We start from the raw sequence: 17,050 nt of genomic DNA, 5'->3' as shown, positions 1-17,050 counted from the left end.
ATTCTGAATTGTATACTGACTTCTAATAATGAATTTTGTGTAATTGATAATACAATCATGTTTTTGTTATTATTCAGTTTGAAACAAGGAAGTGGACACAAGTAAGAAAACTTGTGTAAATTTTACTGTTTTGTTTTCAGAGAAGAAAGAGAGTGATAAATACTTTTGTCAGATATGTTGAGATTTTGAACTTATTGAAATCAAAAGATCAAGTGACAGTGTGTAAAAGTAATATTTCTAGTTTATTCAAGGTTTGATATTTTGCATTCTTCAGATGTAAAGTCAGCCAAAGAAGATCATGAAGTTGCAGTAGAAGAATGGAACCAGTTGGCTACCAGACTTGGTTTGTTGTTTCAATTTTAAGGATTACTTCATTATATAAAAATTATTATTCATGATTCCTAGGTTTTAGTAATTTTTTCATTTAAAGTTACTAATCATAAAAAGGTTTTGATACTTGTGGTGGACATAGATTTGTGCCTAGTAATCAACAAAACAAAGTTTTTAAAAACGAAACTTAGTTCATATTCATTCCAAAAATGTTGTCTTTACTAAAGAATAAAAATTTTCTAATACCTCCCCTTTTTTTTTTTTTTTTATAAATCTTTGAGGTCAGAAATAAATAGCATGCTTTTCAGTCCAAGGAAAATACTATACATTGAAAGAAGTTATTGAGTAAATATATTTTTTTGAACTGGCAGTGGAGTTTCAATTATCTTTAGAGTTAATTAAAATATAAATAGCAATATAGCAACATTTTAAAGTATTGTTGATGTTAAACATAAAGCTAATTTCCTTGGCATTCTGATGTTTGGAAGTTTTTGAATCATAAATGTCTATTTTTTTTTGAAAATTTTTAATTTCCTTATTATGAAATTAAATTTACCAGTCATTTAAATTAACTGAATGGGCAGCAACATTTCATATTTTTCTTGTATACACTGCAGAAGCAAGCACAGACCCCCTTTTTGGGAGAACTTTTTTTAACAGTTAACAGTTAGGAAATTTAATTAAAAATAGTAAAACTGACCTAGAAAAACCCTTCCTCTTCTAAAAACCCTGTATATGTACCTGTATACTACTCGTATGTAAAAAATATAAAAGGTTTGTATAAATTACAATAATCAGCAACACTTTGATACGATAATTTAGAAGTAGGAAAACCATTTAGTATAAATCCATGTAAAGTAACAAATAAAATCTTGATATTTAATTGTGTTTAATCTTGCTTCAGTGATTAGAATTTGGATTTGGTGCAGTAGTACTTGAAGTAGGTCACTGTACACAATCCTATGTTAGAAGGACTGCAAAGCTCTGAGCATGTGAACTGACTACATCTATGATGTTTAGTCATGTTAAATTATGGTAGGTGGCAATAATTCAGAGTAAAAGCATTTGGATTAAATTTATATGTAAAAACGGCTCGTTTGGGTTGAGAAAATATTTTACATAGAAGAGCGAACAACGTTTCGACCTTCTTCGGTCATCGTCAGGTTCACAAAGAAAGAGGTAACTGACCGGAAGCTGACCACACGTTTGAAAGGGGTTGTGTAACTGAGTGTCGGAATGTAGAGGGCGGTGTTAGATGTTTGAATATATAATTTTATTTATTTTATTATTTTAATATAGGTATATATTATATTTATATTGGTTTATTTTGGGTTTAAATAGTTGTATAAGTAAGGCTTCTTTAATTTTGCGTTTGTTTATGTTTGTTTCTTTATTTAGTATTTGAGTGTTTTCTATGGTTATGTTGTGTTTATTTGACTTGCAGTGTTCGAAAACGTGTGAAGGTGACTTTTTATGTTCTTTAAATCTGGTTTCCATTTTTTACTTGTTTCTCCAATATAGAAGTCGTGGCAGTTATCACATTGTATTTTGTAAATAATGTTGGTGTGGTGTTTGTCAGTGTAGTTTTTACATAGTATAGACTTCAGTTTTGTGCCTGGTTTTTGAATAAATTTGGTATTAACTGGAATGTCATATTTTGTTACTAATTTTTGCCAAATGTTGGTTATTTGTTTGCTGATGTCAGGAATATATGGTATACAGCAGTATATGGTTTCATGATTTTTTTGATTCGTGAGATATATTTACTTTAGTTGGTTGATTTTGCTTTCTGTCTAGGTGTGTGCATATAATGTTTTCTACGGTTTGTGGAGGAAACTTATTGATGTTGATGAAGTATTGTTTTATTTTGTCTAATTCATCGTTAATTTTATCTGGTGAGCATAGTTTTATGGCTGTGTTTATTTGGTTTCTTAGTATGTTGAGTTTTTGTTTTGTTTCATGTGCTGAGTCCCATGGAATGTATAGTCCAGTATGGGTGATTTTTCGGTGGATTTCTGTTTTGAATTGTGTGTCGGTTCTTGTAATTTTGAGGTTCAGAAATGATATTTGATTGTTTTCTTCCTGTTCACATGTGAAGTTAATGTTGGGATGTATAGAGTTAATGTGATTGAAAAAATTAAGCATGTGTTCTGTAGATTTGAATCCCACAACCGTGTCATCCACATATCTGTACCAGTATAGTGGTGGATGTAATGCTGTGTTAATTGCTTGTGTTTCAACTTGTGTCATAAAAATATTGGCTTGAACTGGATTGGCTAGAATTGGATTAAATGCTGAGAATCTTAAATTAAAATTTTATTTTTTTTATCTTTGCTCACCTCAAGATTGTGTCAGGGTAACTGTTCAAGAAATTAATTTTGCTTTCATTAGAGTATTTGTTAGAATGCTAAATATGTATATATATAATATTTATTATTATTATTTAAGAGACTGTGTTTTTCTTTGTTAGCTTAATAATAATATTAATTGAAGGACTAACCTAAATCTAAACTGGTGAAACCTCATAAGATGTTATTGCATTTACAGAATGAAATACTGTTAACAGTGAAGGTACCTAACTGACTAAACGGTGCATTCTAAACTTTATAACTATCAACTAGGACTATACTAATACATGGAAAATATTATCATAATCTTTCACCAGAGACGTACTGGAACACAACTATCAAAAAAGAAACAACATTACTGTTATTAAATAGTGTCTAGTAATAATAATGTTATACCAATTACATGTAGGTAAAAACATGGCAGCAAAGTTAAGAAATTGCTTGACATTATGTCAAGCGAAATGTCAACATTGTAATGATTATAATAAAATTATATTAACCCTTTCCAGGTGAGTCACTGGTTCAAGACCATGTCATTGCATTTGTTGACTTCCATTCAATATTTTATAGAACTACTGTTTTTATGAATTTTTGCTCCTTAAGTTTGGTATCAAACTGTAGTTTGTAATCCAAATTTTCATATCATACACTATCTGTTTTCTTAATTTAAAATAAAATATTAAACAAACACACTTAAACATGGATTTTTATGTGACACATGGTATGTTGAATGTGGCATTGGTTCAAGTTAGATGTTTGTGATGTAAAAGTACAAAGTCTTTAGCCATAAGTAGTTTGAATTTGAAACTCAAACTACTTATACTGAAAAGCTGGAATACAAAATAAAAAACCTTTAATATTTTCTATTTGCTGAGATATTGCTATATTTAGTGAGTCAAACACAGTGATCCTTTCTCAGAGATAGTTGCAGAGATACCAACCATTACGATTTGAGCGTAACCATTACGATTTTGATTTATACATTACAACTATACGCTCATAGAGACAAATAGTACGACTTGTTGCATCTCCCAAATTATTATATATTATATAGGCCTATACAATAAAGTGATAAATTGTTCCCCCAGGGCTTGAAAGGAGTGAAAAGAAAATTTCTAGTGAGATACAAATAAATTTTGATAATAAATAAATGACATAGTCCAAATGATTACTTGCAATAATCATATTTGTGCTTGAAATAATAAAACATATTTGTATCTTCGACGTCTACCAATGGTTTGAATGCAGTGCTTCGCCATACTGGGTACGTGGGGGAATCCATAGTTACATCATCAGCGCTTGTCAGCCATTCAACACTCGCAGCATAGAAACATCACTGAAATCGTTCACAAGATGGAAAAAGGAGGGCTTGTTCACCAGATTGTCTTGTTTCTGGAAAATCTAAAAGGACTAAAACTGTGAAAGGGCTCTGTCTACAATCATTACGCTCAGTCATTTGAAATAGTTGGCATCTCTGTAGTTGTAGTAGATGATGATCAGTGGTTGTTTCTCAGTGGAACAGAAAAATCTGAAGTGATGAGGGGCTAACCATTTATTAAAAATAAAGTTTCATTGTATGATACATCATTGTCATATTAACTTAATTTTCCTTTCATTAAAGGTATTTGTTAGAATGCTAGATATATATGTATATAATGTTTATTATTACAGTGTCCTTATTTAAAAGATACCATTTTTTCTTTGTTAGCTTAATAATAATATATTAATTGAGGACTAACCTAAATCTAAACTGGTGAAACCTCATGCCTTAAGGTACTTTTAGCACAGTAGTTAAAATGTATAAGAGTAGGGCATACTATTAAAGTAAGGACAAAAAAGACTTGCAACATTTTCAGAAATAAAAATTACTTTAAACTTGTATCTGTTTGAGGCATTCAAAAATTTTATGGGATTTGATAGTATGAGTGTGTTTTTTTATTGTGTGAATAGTAGGAATAAATAATGTGTATAAGATATGACAGGATAGAAGTAATTTTTCAGATTAGAACGTTATATCTTTCTAAGAAAGTGATTGGCTTTGAAATGATTTGGCTTGTAGTTTATTGCATACGATGAATTTAACCCTTTCTTTGCACAATGGGTGGGATCCACCCAGCTTGTAGTCATGAAAGTATTCATGAGAGTACTTATGCTATGATTTTTAATAATGTACCTATATGTTTACAAGATTTTGTAGGTTATTGGTAAACATTACAAAGCTTTTCTATGCAAAATATCAGATTCTGAATTTAGTATTAAGAATTTCTTGTAAAATGTATTTTTGCAGAATGTTAACTGTTTAACATAATAATATAATAATAATAATAAATTTATTAAGCAATAAATTAGACACAAAAAATCAAATATCATTTTAAAACCATCAACAAAGAGTTAACTCGTCCTGTGATGGTTAAACACATAAAAATGTAAAATCAAAACTTACAAAATCAATGTAAAGTTCCCAGAATATTATCATCAGTATTTAAGATCCATTGTTTTAAGTATTTCTTTTGATTAACACGATTAATAGAAGATCTTATACTATAAGGAATAAAATTATGAATAATGAGGTGCCAAATAAAGATATTGATGAAGTGTAACTGTTTTAACGTGGTGTGGGTACATTAATTGGAAAAAAGATTGAAGTCGTGTAAAATATGAAGTGACTTTAAAAGGCCTATTAAAAGAAACATGCAATGTAGATAAAGCTAAAAAATATAAATAAAGTTTATCATATGAAAGAGGGAGTTAAATTTACTGAAATCGGTATCAAGCCTATGAGTAAAAATAAGAGAGAAAACACTTTTTTGCAACTTGTGAATAGGAATTAAAAAAGTCTTATATGTGCCACCCCAAATTGAAATACAATATTGTAAGAAAGATTGAAAGAGAGCATAATATACACTTAACAAAATATGATAAGGAGCACAATGACTAAGTTCAAAAATTAGCATAGAACTATATTTTAATTTATTAACTAAAGAATTAATATGAAATTGCCAATTTAATTTTCGATCTAAAATAATTCCTAAATATTTAACAGAGGAAACTTGAGTCAATTTGGGACACTTACAATTAGGGTAAGTATAACAATCACTAGAATGATAAAAAATAGAAGGAAAAGCTGGAATGACACCATAAAGGTTAAACTGAAGAAGAAAAGATTTAGATATATTTAAGGATAAGTCATTACAGAAAAGCCAATTTTAATTTTATTAAGATCACTAGAAATAATGGCTTCATTAATTAGATTTGGCTTACTATAAACAACAGCAATATCATCGCATAGGCTTGGATATCTCCAAAAAACTGTTGGTAAAGAATATCATTTATATAAATGAGAAATAATAAAGGGCCCAGAACAGAACCTTGTGGTACTCCAACATTAATTGTAAGCCAATCACTATAATTATTATGGATACAAACTGATTGCTTTCTATTGTGAAAGTAAGAAAAAAACCAATCAAAAAACAATGCCTCTAAAACCATAATAAGATAATTTATTTAACAATATTTTATGATTAACAGAATCAAAAGCTTTGGCTAAGTCAAGAAAAACAGCAATTGGATGAAGATCAGAATCCAAAGCTTCTGTAATACTTCCCACAAGTTTAGCAACAGCAACCTCCGCTCCAAGCCCAGGCCGAAAGCCAAATTGAGAAGGAGACAAAACTGAATGTCTATCAAGAAATGATAAAATTCTAATCTTCATAGATTTTTCAAATAGTTTAGAGAAATGTATTAATAAGGAAATAGGTCTATAATTCGTAAAATCAGAAATATTACCAGATTTATAAATAGGAATGACCAATGATAACTTTAAAGCATTAGGAAACTTCCCTTGAGTAAAAGATAAATTAATTAAAAAAGTCAAAATTGGTGCAAAAGATTAGCATTAGCTTTCAAAATCTTAACCGAAACACCATCTACACCATTAGAAGCTGAATTTGATAAGGAGAAAATATTATTCATAGTTTCAGATACAGTAACAGGATATAGGTAACAAGAAGAAGAAGGAGCAGGAGGCATGCCCTGAGAACAAAATTTAGGATTGGAGCAAGTAGATTTAGCAACATTAACAAAAAAATAATTCAAATCAGATAAATCAGTAGTACCAAAATTACAAAATTTCTTATTTTTTTTTTTTAACATCAATAATAGAGTTAACAATATTCCAATTCTGTTTAATAGTTTTAGCATTCTTAAACAGGTTATGATAATAAGTCCATTTAGTCTTACGGGTCAAGCTAACAACATAATTCCTTAAACACTTAAATCTAATCTTTAGATAAATATCATCAGGAAATTGATGTACTTTCTTTTTTAACTTATCTCTTTTAATCATTAACAAAACCAATTCACTGGTAATCCATGGCTTAATTTTTCTAAACTTTCGTGACACAGAAACAGTAGTAGTACAACTTTGAATACAATCAGTTAACACTTCAGCAAAATTATCATAAGCAACATTAACATCAGAACAATTCATAACACAGGACCAATCTGAAAAATTCAAACAAGAACTCAATTCATTAAACTTAATCTTTTGAACATTTGAGACATGTTCTAGATCCGATAAAATGTCTATACATAAAACAATTGGAAAATGATCGGTCAAAAAACTCTCAACAATATAAGAATAACAATTTTAATAGTATTTCCACTAATTAAAAAATGATCAATACAAGAATTAGTAACATTGGTTATCCGTGTAGGAGAAGAAATAATAATATAAGATTGTTCTCAGACAAAAACTTAAAATATGCATTTTATAACACACATCATCAAATGTCAAAACATCTATATTAAAATCACCAACAAGTATATTAATATCATATTTGTATAAATTCAATTCTAATGAAAGCTCATCAATAAATTTCAATACAGGCAATCTAGGAGATCGATAAACAACAAAGAGATTAAATTTCTTATTTTGAATCATACAAAATAAAATTAAAGCATCAGACTTAATGTACTGCACTTCTTTTATCATAGTCAGTATCTCAAATTTAACAAAAACTGCCACTCCACTAGCCTTATTTAGACCAGAAGATGAAGAATAAAAGGAGTAACCTGGAATCGAAAAGGAAACAAATCCATCCTCAACAAACCAAGTTTCAGAAAAGCTATTATATGAAATTTAACAACGCTTGATTGTAAAAAAACAAGAAATTGGTCAAAATTTTGAGTAAGACTTCGAATATTAACATGTATTAAATTTAAATGACCAACAGAAAAACATTTGGTAAATCAGAAAGAGAAGACAAAGTTGGTGTAACACCAACAATATCATCAAAATCATCAGCCATTGCAGTATTTATAAATTATTAAGATCAATCAAGCAACGTAAAACAATGGGCTGAGTAGTTTCTGATTTCCTAATAAGAATATTACCATTCGATACCCAAAGAAATTTATAGCCAAGATCTTTCTGTTTTCGTTTTGCTTGCATGAAAATATCACGATAATATGGGGAGAGATGTTCGTTAACATAAACTGGATAAGATTCATTACAGACCTTAATATCATTAGTATTAAGAGAGCGAAATTTAGTTTTCTTAAGTTTAAGCAGATCAAATTTAATTTGCTTACGACAAAACTTAACAACAATCTGTCTCGGACTCTTATTTTCAGTTGTTTTCTTTCCTATACGATGAACAGTGTCAATATCTGTAGGAGCACAGTCAACCCCAAAAGTAGTTGTAATCTTCTCAACAACTTCTTGCAAATTCTCATTAGGCTTCTCTGAATACCTCCAATCAAAACATTATAGTTATAAGAATATTGTTCCGCTTCACACATCTTCCTCCGAAAACTTGCCATCTCCTTCCACAATTCTTCATTTTCATGCTTTAATGTTTTATTTTCCTGTTTACACTCCTTAACTTCAGCTTTCAAAGTTGTGATATCCTCACTCATAGTTTCTACCTTCTCTGAATAATATTGAAAGGAAGTCACTAATTCTTCGACCTTTACTTTAATTAAGTGAAAGTCATCAAGTCTTGACAAAATTTCAGTAACTTTTGTCTTAAGCCACTTCATATCTGCCTCCCCCATATTTAAATCAAGCTCACTATTCTCAACAAGATTAACTGTCTCCCCCTCTAACGAAATGGACACAGTCCTTCTTAATGGAGTTTCACTATTTAGGCTTAACTTTCTTTTTCTCATACAAAAATCACATTCATAACTTTTCCCAATTTCATTTAAATATTCCAAATCCTGTTCAGTTAAGTTCTTACATCTTAAATGATACCATTTTTGACACTCACCAGAGCAATGAAGGGCTTTATCACCAACTTTAATATAAACTTTACATTGAGCACAAAATCTACGTGGCATACTAGTCAGCTCAGTAATTTTAATTTTAGGACTAAGAATACTTTTATGCATCTAAATTTTTCATGTATCACATGTGAAATCTTTATAACCTCCATATAATTATTGAATGATTCTTTTATCTGTTGTTGTCACTATCAAATTTGAAATCTCTTATGTCTTCAATAGATTTGACCAATCTCATAACCACCATAAAAAATTTAAAAACTAAACATGATTTATCCTTTTTTCATTCTAGAATGACTACAAATTATAACTTAACCTCAAATGTTTAGTCTAAATAGCTTAAATTTCATAATATTATACATATGTATATGTATTATTTTTGTTATATTATTTGTTTGTTTGAAATTAAGCACAAAGCAACACAATTTGCTATATGTGCTTTGCCCACCACTGGTATTGAACCCTGGATTACAGCATTGTAAATCTGCAGATCTGCTGTATCATTAGGGGGAAGGGGGCTTTATTATATTGACCTTTCAGCTATTACTGGCTAACATCACAGAAATTACAATGACGTGGCACTCATACACTCGTGTTGCCATATCCAATAATGTAATACTGATCTATCAATGAAATCCATTATTATTGGAAATATTTCAAAAAGTATGCATTTTTGATGAACAGAATTTGATATTGTCTGTTTTACAATGATGTTTGTTTCTGTTCATTAATGGGAAGTACACATATAGCATAAAACGAGTGTCTGGCTGTGTTTTAGTGGATTAGGAATAGTATTTTGTAAAATTCAGTGACATTTCAGTCATAATATATTACACACACACTATTGCTATTTACAAATATGTTCTTTACCCTATTTGTCCCACAATATAGAATAGTAAATGAGTATACCACACAATTATATCTTCTAGTAACAATTACCTTTGAACTTGTTTGCTGCTTGCTAAGCCTTTTAAAAGTAAAAAAATGTGTTTTAGATATTATGTGTATATATGAAATAATAAAAAATACCTTAGAATTCCACTATAATTTATGCAGCTCAATAATTAAGCTGTCTTAAAAAATATGAAATTTTTAAGTCTTGTTTAGAAAGACTGAAATGGTGTTCTAATGCTTGAAAATGGCTAAAAAAGTCATTAGGGTCATTCTGAACTCTTAATTGGTTATTCACACGTCATAGACATAAGTGAGTCCATATAATGGGGCATTTCCAAAAGTGGAAAGAGGTGAGCTGCACCATTGCATTTGATTCAGTACATGGGTGATATCTCAGCAAATAGAAGAGATATAATGAGGTTATTTTACAAAATCATCAATATTTTTAAATTAAGAAATTGACTTGTATATAATATTAAAGTTTGAATTATTATCTACAATTTTATTCCAAACTTACTGACCTAAATTCACATTGTAGGTCAAATTTAGAATGAAAGTCAATGCAAATGAGATAACATGGCCTTTGACTCAAGGCCTGTTGTGAAGGGGTTAAATATTGACATGGTGAATGGAATTACTCTGTGTAGCAGTGTTACTGCCATTAAACATCACATTGTTGGTTTTATTCTACATTTGTCATATTGAAACAAGGACTTGTATCTTCTTGCTTTTGTAACTTCTGCCGATCCTCGTCTCACAATCTCCCTTCGTTTCTAGTTTTTGTGTCCCTGATGAGAATCATATAACACCTACGTTTATCCTTTGTGTTCTGATAATTCAAGTATGTGAAATTTGGTCTTTTACTCCAGTTATTTCTACTGGTTTCAAGTGAGTTCCTTTCATGCATTTAAACTCATAAGATACTTTTACCCTTCTTATAAGTTACATTTTTGCAGATTGTTATTGAATTTGGTTTTTTCTTGACTCTTAGTTACTATGTCTTTCCTCTACTTGAATACTCTTCTGTGCCCTTTGGTTGGAACTTTTTTCTATTGCTCTTATCTATTGAATGTCTTCTCCAAGTTTGGAGATTGTCTTCTTCTGTTACAGTGATTCTTATTAAATCTCAATCTGTTCATACTCATCTTTTGCATATTCACATTCTTAGATTTATTTTTTCCTTCTGAGGCTCTACCCTGATAGCTTTTGTAAAGAAGGTAACACTAATCTCTTATTCATGCTGGCTATGTTTTCTTCTTTAATTGTTGCCTAATTTTCTGTCTGGTATTTGTACTATCATGATACCTTATTCCTTATTTTGGAATCAGTTTTATATTGGAGTACTCCAGCTGACATTTCATAATGAAGGTTTTTTGAGAGTTCCTTATCCTGGCATTGCCATTATCATGGGGCTTGGTGATCTCTTGCTTGGTCATGTGGAGCTTGACTCTTGTGCCTTTTCCACCTGTAAATTTACTTGGTGTGCAACTGTTGGGTCACACAGATTTTTTCAAGTCTCGTATTTGCTGTTTTTATCTAATTTGTGAGGGCTTTCATATGGAAAATGCACTCACATGGTCTGCTCTTCCACAACTGTATAATCATTTAGTGTCTCCTAGGTTTGTTCTGGAAGGCAGAATCTATTTCAGAGTCCATTCTCCTTCTGGAATCTGCGTGTTTGGGTTTGGATGGTCAGACTCATAAGTCAGTACTGTCTCCCATTCCATATTTATTCATTTGGGAACCTTTATTTGTTGAATGAGCTAAACCTTATTTTTACATTTTCAATATATGGAGCTTTTGGATTCTAAGCCTCTCATATCTCCTTTTTCTTTCTACACATGAGGATCTCTCATCTCCTTCATGTCTTTCCTCTCTTTGAATGTACCTAATTATGTCCCCTTCAGTGAATTTGTACAGATCACTGGAATATATCCTGTGATTCATTGCCTTCTTATTTTCTTTACTTCTATCTATTTATCTTTCACTGTTATAGTAACCCAAACATTTTCACACTACTATAAGCATCCATTTCCTTCCAACCTGTTTGGACTAGCATCTGTTCACATATGCCTTTCTAGTTGAGTTGTTCTGGACACCTTCACTATTTTTAGTGTTTGGTCTCCTGCAGAGCTGTATTTTCACATCATTGTCCTTGAGATATGAGAAGTTCTCTAAACCTGTCACCATATTTTGTTAAAGCTCTCTGGACAACTTGTTTTGATTTATTCCAACAACTCGACTGTCCTATTTTGCACCAACCAAGAAGGTAGTATCCCTCTAAAGACCCTTTCTTTATTGTTCTTTGGCTCTACTTTTAGTAACAACTTTCAGTTGTTGGCCCTTCATATTTGGAAAAACTTTGAACTTAGTGGTGGATTACCCCATACCCACACTTAATTCCTCTGGTAGAGTGATCTATTAGCATTTTATTGGTATTGTTCTTACTTTATGAGCCCTCTTATTGATGCATTTGACACTCCCTATTTACAATAACCCATTTCATTGTCTCTAAGTGGAACCTTATGAAAATAATGTATAACTGTCATTCAGTCTATGCACTGCTGTGGTATTCTTCTGTCCTATTATTTATTGCAGAGTGGGAGAATTCTTACTTCCCTAATGCCAAGTCACTGAAGAAGTTGATGTGGAGGTTTTCATTTTGGCTTGATGCAGTCTCACTAATATTAGATCGAGTGGATGTACTCCTCCATTAGAAGGAGAGCACAGGTGTACATTTGAAAGTTGCAGACCAATCTTGTACATGAAGAACTGGACTGTTGCAGATGTTGGTAACCTCCCAATGGTTTTTGTTACTTAAATGTATTTCAGGTAAAAACTAACCTTTCCACAGAACCACTCACTTCCCTTTTGTGTGTCTCTTTAGTTTAACCTATAACAAGGTTTTAGTATACACAAAAATGAAGAGGAGTACTGTGTATTGAGAATGCATTGATCCTTTATTGGTGAAGGGATAGAATATAATGCATCGTAACTGGTGAGTACATGTTATTTGTTAGAGTGAGAATTTTTTTGTTCAAGTGTTTGCATGCATGCATAACTCTTTTGGCAGAAGTGTGAGTTGTTACCTTTTTTCTGTTGAGAAGTAAGTATCTATTTGAAATGTATTTTCAGGTTTGATTTTAAGTGCTTTATTTGTTACTGTTTAAGACATTTTGAAGTGATATTTTGGTGTATGATATATATTTATAAAAAAAATTTAGCAGGGCATGATCGTGAAATTTTATCTTGAATAACTTCAGTCATGTTGTCACTTGGTAGGCCTGAAACATGTTGTATTAGAAAAATTTCCAATACCCCTCTTTTCCTAAATTATTTGCCTATTTAGTTGCTATCTACTTTATATAATATTGTTAGGCTTATGACTGTTTCTCTAAGCATATTGAACATTGATAATTTTCGTACAGAAGTTTTCTTTGTATGCATCATGTACAGAAAGTAGGTTAAGATCTTAAATTTTATTTTCTTGAGAACTGAAGTTTGGTTTGGCATTATGAATATAATCATTTCTGTAAGAATATGAATATGTTTGCTTTAACTTTTAATTTGGTATGATTTGGCTTTGGTCCAGTTATATTTATCAGCATGCTACATTTTTTCAGACACTGCAATTATCTTAACTTTGTTCGGTACCTTAAAAATGAGTTTTGACAGTTATATTATACTCACAATCCAAAGCATATTGCAGTATATATATTTTATATTTTTGCTCACACATTTATGTACTCATTCAAGGTAATTTTAAAACTATCTCATTCAGTTGCAGTATAAACCATTTAATTCTTGACTAAGGGCACCAGTGATAAGCAGGTAAAAGATACAGGTTAATCCTACTGTATGTATATGGTTATAAGTTTGTGCTTGGATATTTCAAGTCTAAGCTAAATGTTGCTGTGGTACCTAAGTTTTTATTTTGTGTAAATTCTTAACCCACATTTATTTATCTTACCCATGGGAAAATGTGTTATGACTTATTGTTCTTTTTACCATGCACTTTATTTCTTAACTGTTTATTTCTTTTAGTTAATCAGAGTGTTAGACAAAGTATATTTTTAATTTGTGTATTTACTATTTTCAGGGATAATAACTAGTCCAACTTCAACTCCAGTTATCACACCTGAAAAAGTATTTGGATTTTTCAAGAATAAGGACATGAAAGAATACTTGGTAAATACATTTTGTAATGTGATTTTATTAATTTTTCAGGAAATCCAATTGTCCTTCAAAGTGAGATAATATAATACCCAGCTCATGTTATATATACATGATAAAAATTGACAGAACTATACACTAATGATCAGTGGTGATGAGGAAACCCACTTGTAGTGAAAAATATATGTGTAAAAACAGCTGGTTTGGGTTGAGAAAAGTTTTATGTAGAGGAGCGAACAACATTTCAACCTTTTTCGGTCATCATCAGGTTCACAATGACTGAAGAAGGTTGAAATGTTGTTTGCTGCTCTACATAAAAATTTTCTCAACCCAAACCAACTGTTTTTACATATAGAACTGTATGCAGTTTCATGGGTTAACTGCTTTAGAGTATCACAAAACTTGTTGCCTTGAAATTTTAGTCATACTTACGTAAACATGTATCAGGTCATCCTTTGAGTAATGTCCAATTTTAGGTTCGGAAAAAGAGAAAGGATTTCAAATGCTTTTAATGTTATTTAATCAATAATGTATGTTTCATTATTGTTAATTACTTCCTTCCAGTGATTTACAGGCTTTTGAATGCGATTTCTATAAAATTCTTGAGGTTTAAAGGAAAAGAACACATCTTCATGTGTTCCAAGGTCTTTTCCACCAAGATATTTCTGCAAACTTCAGAATAGATGATAATCAGGTATGAAAGATCTGGATAATAAGGAGGATGTGGAAGTTTTTCCTAGTCTAGCTCTTCAGTCTTTTCAGATGTGATCCTTGCTGTATAAGGCTGTGCATTATTCTGGTGTGACACAACACCTTTGTGACTGATCAAAGTATGCCTCTTTTCTTTCAGTGCAATATTCAAGTGCTCTAACTGTTGACAGTAGAAATCTGATGTAATCGTTAAATTGAGTGGCAGCAACTCAAAGTGGATCACACCAACAAATGCTCAACAAGACTTTCGTAGGGTGGAGGCCCATTTTGGGCTGTGATTTAGCCAGTTTACCTGCACTGCAGCACTTAACATTTTTATAAAATATCCATTTTTCATCTTCAGTCACTAACCTGTCCAAAAAAGGTGAATTACATTCATGAGAGTGCAGAGAAGTGCAAATGGCCACTCTTGCTCTAAGGTTGGCTTCTGTCAAATCATGGGGGACCCATTTTTCAAGTTTTGACACCTTTTCAGGCTGTTGCAGATGAGGATGAACTGTTGAATGGGTTGAATTATGCTTCTGTGCTAGTTCTGCAACTGTTACAGCATAATATTCATCAAGTGCAGCCAGCAGCAAGTCATCATTAAACTCAACAGGATGACCTGAACAAGGCACATCACTTAAGCTGTAGTCATCTGATCTGAACTACTGAAACCACCTTTGACATATTTTTTCATTGAGACTCTGCACCATGAACACCTTGAATGTTTCATGTAGTGTTTGCTGCACTACTGCCTTTTTTAAACTCATAAAGCATTATATGCTTAATGTGCTTATGAAGACAAATATGTCTGAAAAGCATTTATTTGATTAATGATCTGAAAAAGTAAAGTTGAGTTAGTTTCTTTTATTTGTTAGAACATTTTGATACATATCCTCTTGTATATTTTAGTCATTAAAGCCTTCTACAAAAACAGAAATGATGTTGCACTTTCTGTATTAAATTTTCGGTCGTTACTTGTGGGATGACCTGATATATACAAAAGTTTCACAAGTTATCCTATCATCTGAACCACACCAGTAAATATTTATAAATCTATCCTAAAAGCCCCTCTGGTTTTTTAACAGTAAGCTAAAGGTCTTCTAACACAAAAATCAGTGATCAGTCTCTGTGGTGATAAAGAACATGTAACTCTATGAATTTCTGCACTCAACAACAAAACAGATTTATCAAAAATCCATTTATTATATATAATGCATAACGACAGTAATAATAATAGGAAAGTTGATCAGAATCTTTTATAATGGGATGATGATTGATCTCTGAATAATTTAGACTAAGAAAGGAAGAGACGAGGCACAAAGTGATATATAAAAGGAACAGTCTGTATAGATTCATAAAAAGTGTGTTTACTTATTTTACTACCATGGGATAGTTACCTTTACTGGATCTTCATTCAAAACTGCTTACTTTTCCAGATCATTTACTAAAATGTTTGAAAATATATTCCACACCATCAAGAATAAAGAATTAGAGATAACTTGAAGGAAATGAACTTAATGGCTTTCTTGACCAAGTGTTGTGTAAAACCTGGATTTACGTTGAGAAAAGAATAAATTCTGAATAAATAAATTAATAATAAAGGATATTTAATATATATTTTTAATATATTTGTATTCTACATTCCAAAATGTACTTACCATCTGCTGATACTATAACTATTTCTCAATCTCCAGGGTTTCCACTCTTTGCCTATCTATGAGAACTTTGAAAACACATGATTTGCAAATTTCTCTACCAACTTCAATGCACCCTCTACTAGGCACTATATATAAGCACTTAATCCTGATAATCTAGTCACTTTTTCTCAATACAGCATCTAGCACACATTTCTATGAACATAAGGGTTGTGCTTATTTACAATGAAAATTTGAATGTACTTATCATTTCTGTCATTATTTATTTCATTTATAATTATACATTGTTTAATGTTTTAAAAAAATTTCTGAAGAGTATGAATTTCTGTGTTAATGTTTTTACAACAGAGGTCAACTAGGCCTCTTCTCTTCCATCTCTGCTATTGGGTATTTGTCAACTACAATGAGGAGGGGGATCACTCTCAGTTGAAGCTGTCTGTGATACAATTCACAGCAATATAGAGGCATATGTGAGGTTTGAGGGTTTCTCTCCAGGAGGTTTTGAAATGGCTTTCTCAAATGACCTGGGAATGACTGGTGAGAATTTAGACTTGCTTTTTCTGGCTCCTTCTTTTACTGAGTCATTTTCAGCAGAGGATCATATTGAATAGCCACCTCTAGCTCTGTTTCTTCAGTTAGAAAGGAGAGTTTGTGAGGTTTTGGAAATCT

The 17,050-nt window shown here is 31.1% G+C and overlaps 1 protein-coding gene across 10 annotated transcripts in view; it reads left to right on the top strand.

Annotated features, from left to right (window-relative positions):
* The window catches only part of LOC143229159 (ELMO domain-containing protein 3-like), a 146,997-nt gene that overhangs the window by 17,910 nt on the left and 112,037 nt on the right, over window positions 1–17,050 (top strand). For all 10 annotated transcript variants that reach the window (XM_076461076.1, XM_076461072.1, XM_076461078.1 and 7 more), the window contains 2 exons: window positions 275–343; window positions 13,957–14,045. In XM_076461076.1, the coding sequence (XP_076317191.1) occupies window positions 275–343; window positions 13,957–14,045 (158 nt within the window). The remainder of the gene's footprint in view (window positions 1–274; window positions 344–13,956; window positions 14,046–17,050) is intronic.

Source organism: Tachypleus tridentatus, chromosome 10 (assembly GCF_004210375.1).
Source record: "Tachypleus tridentatus isolate NWPU-2018 chromosome 10, ASM421037v1, whole genome shotgun sequence".
Classification (NCBI taxonomy): Eukaryota; Metazoa; Arthropoda; class Merostomata; order Xiphosura; family Limulidae; genus Tachypleus; species Tachypleus tridentatus.
This window is presented reverse-complemented; position numbering and strand designations above follow the sequence as displayed.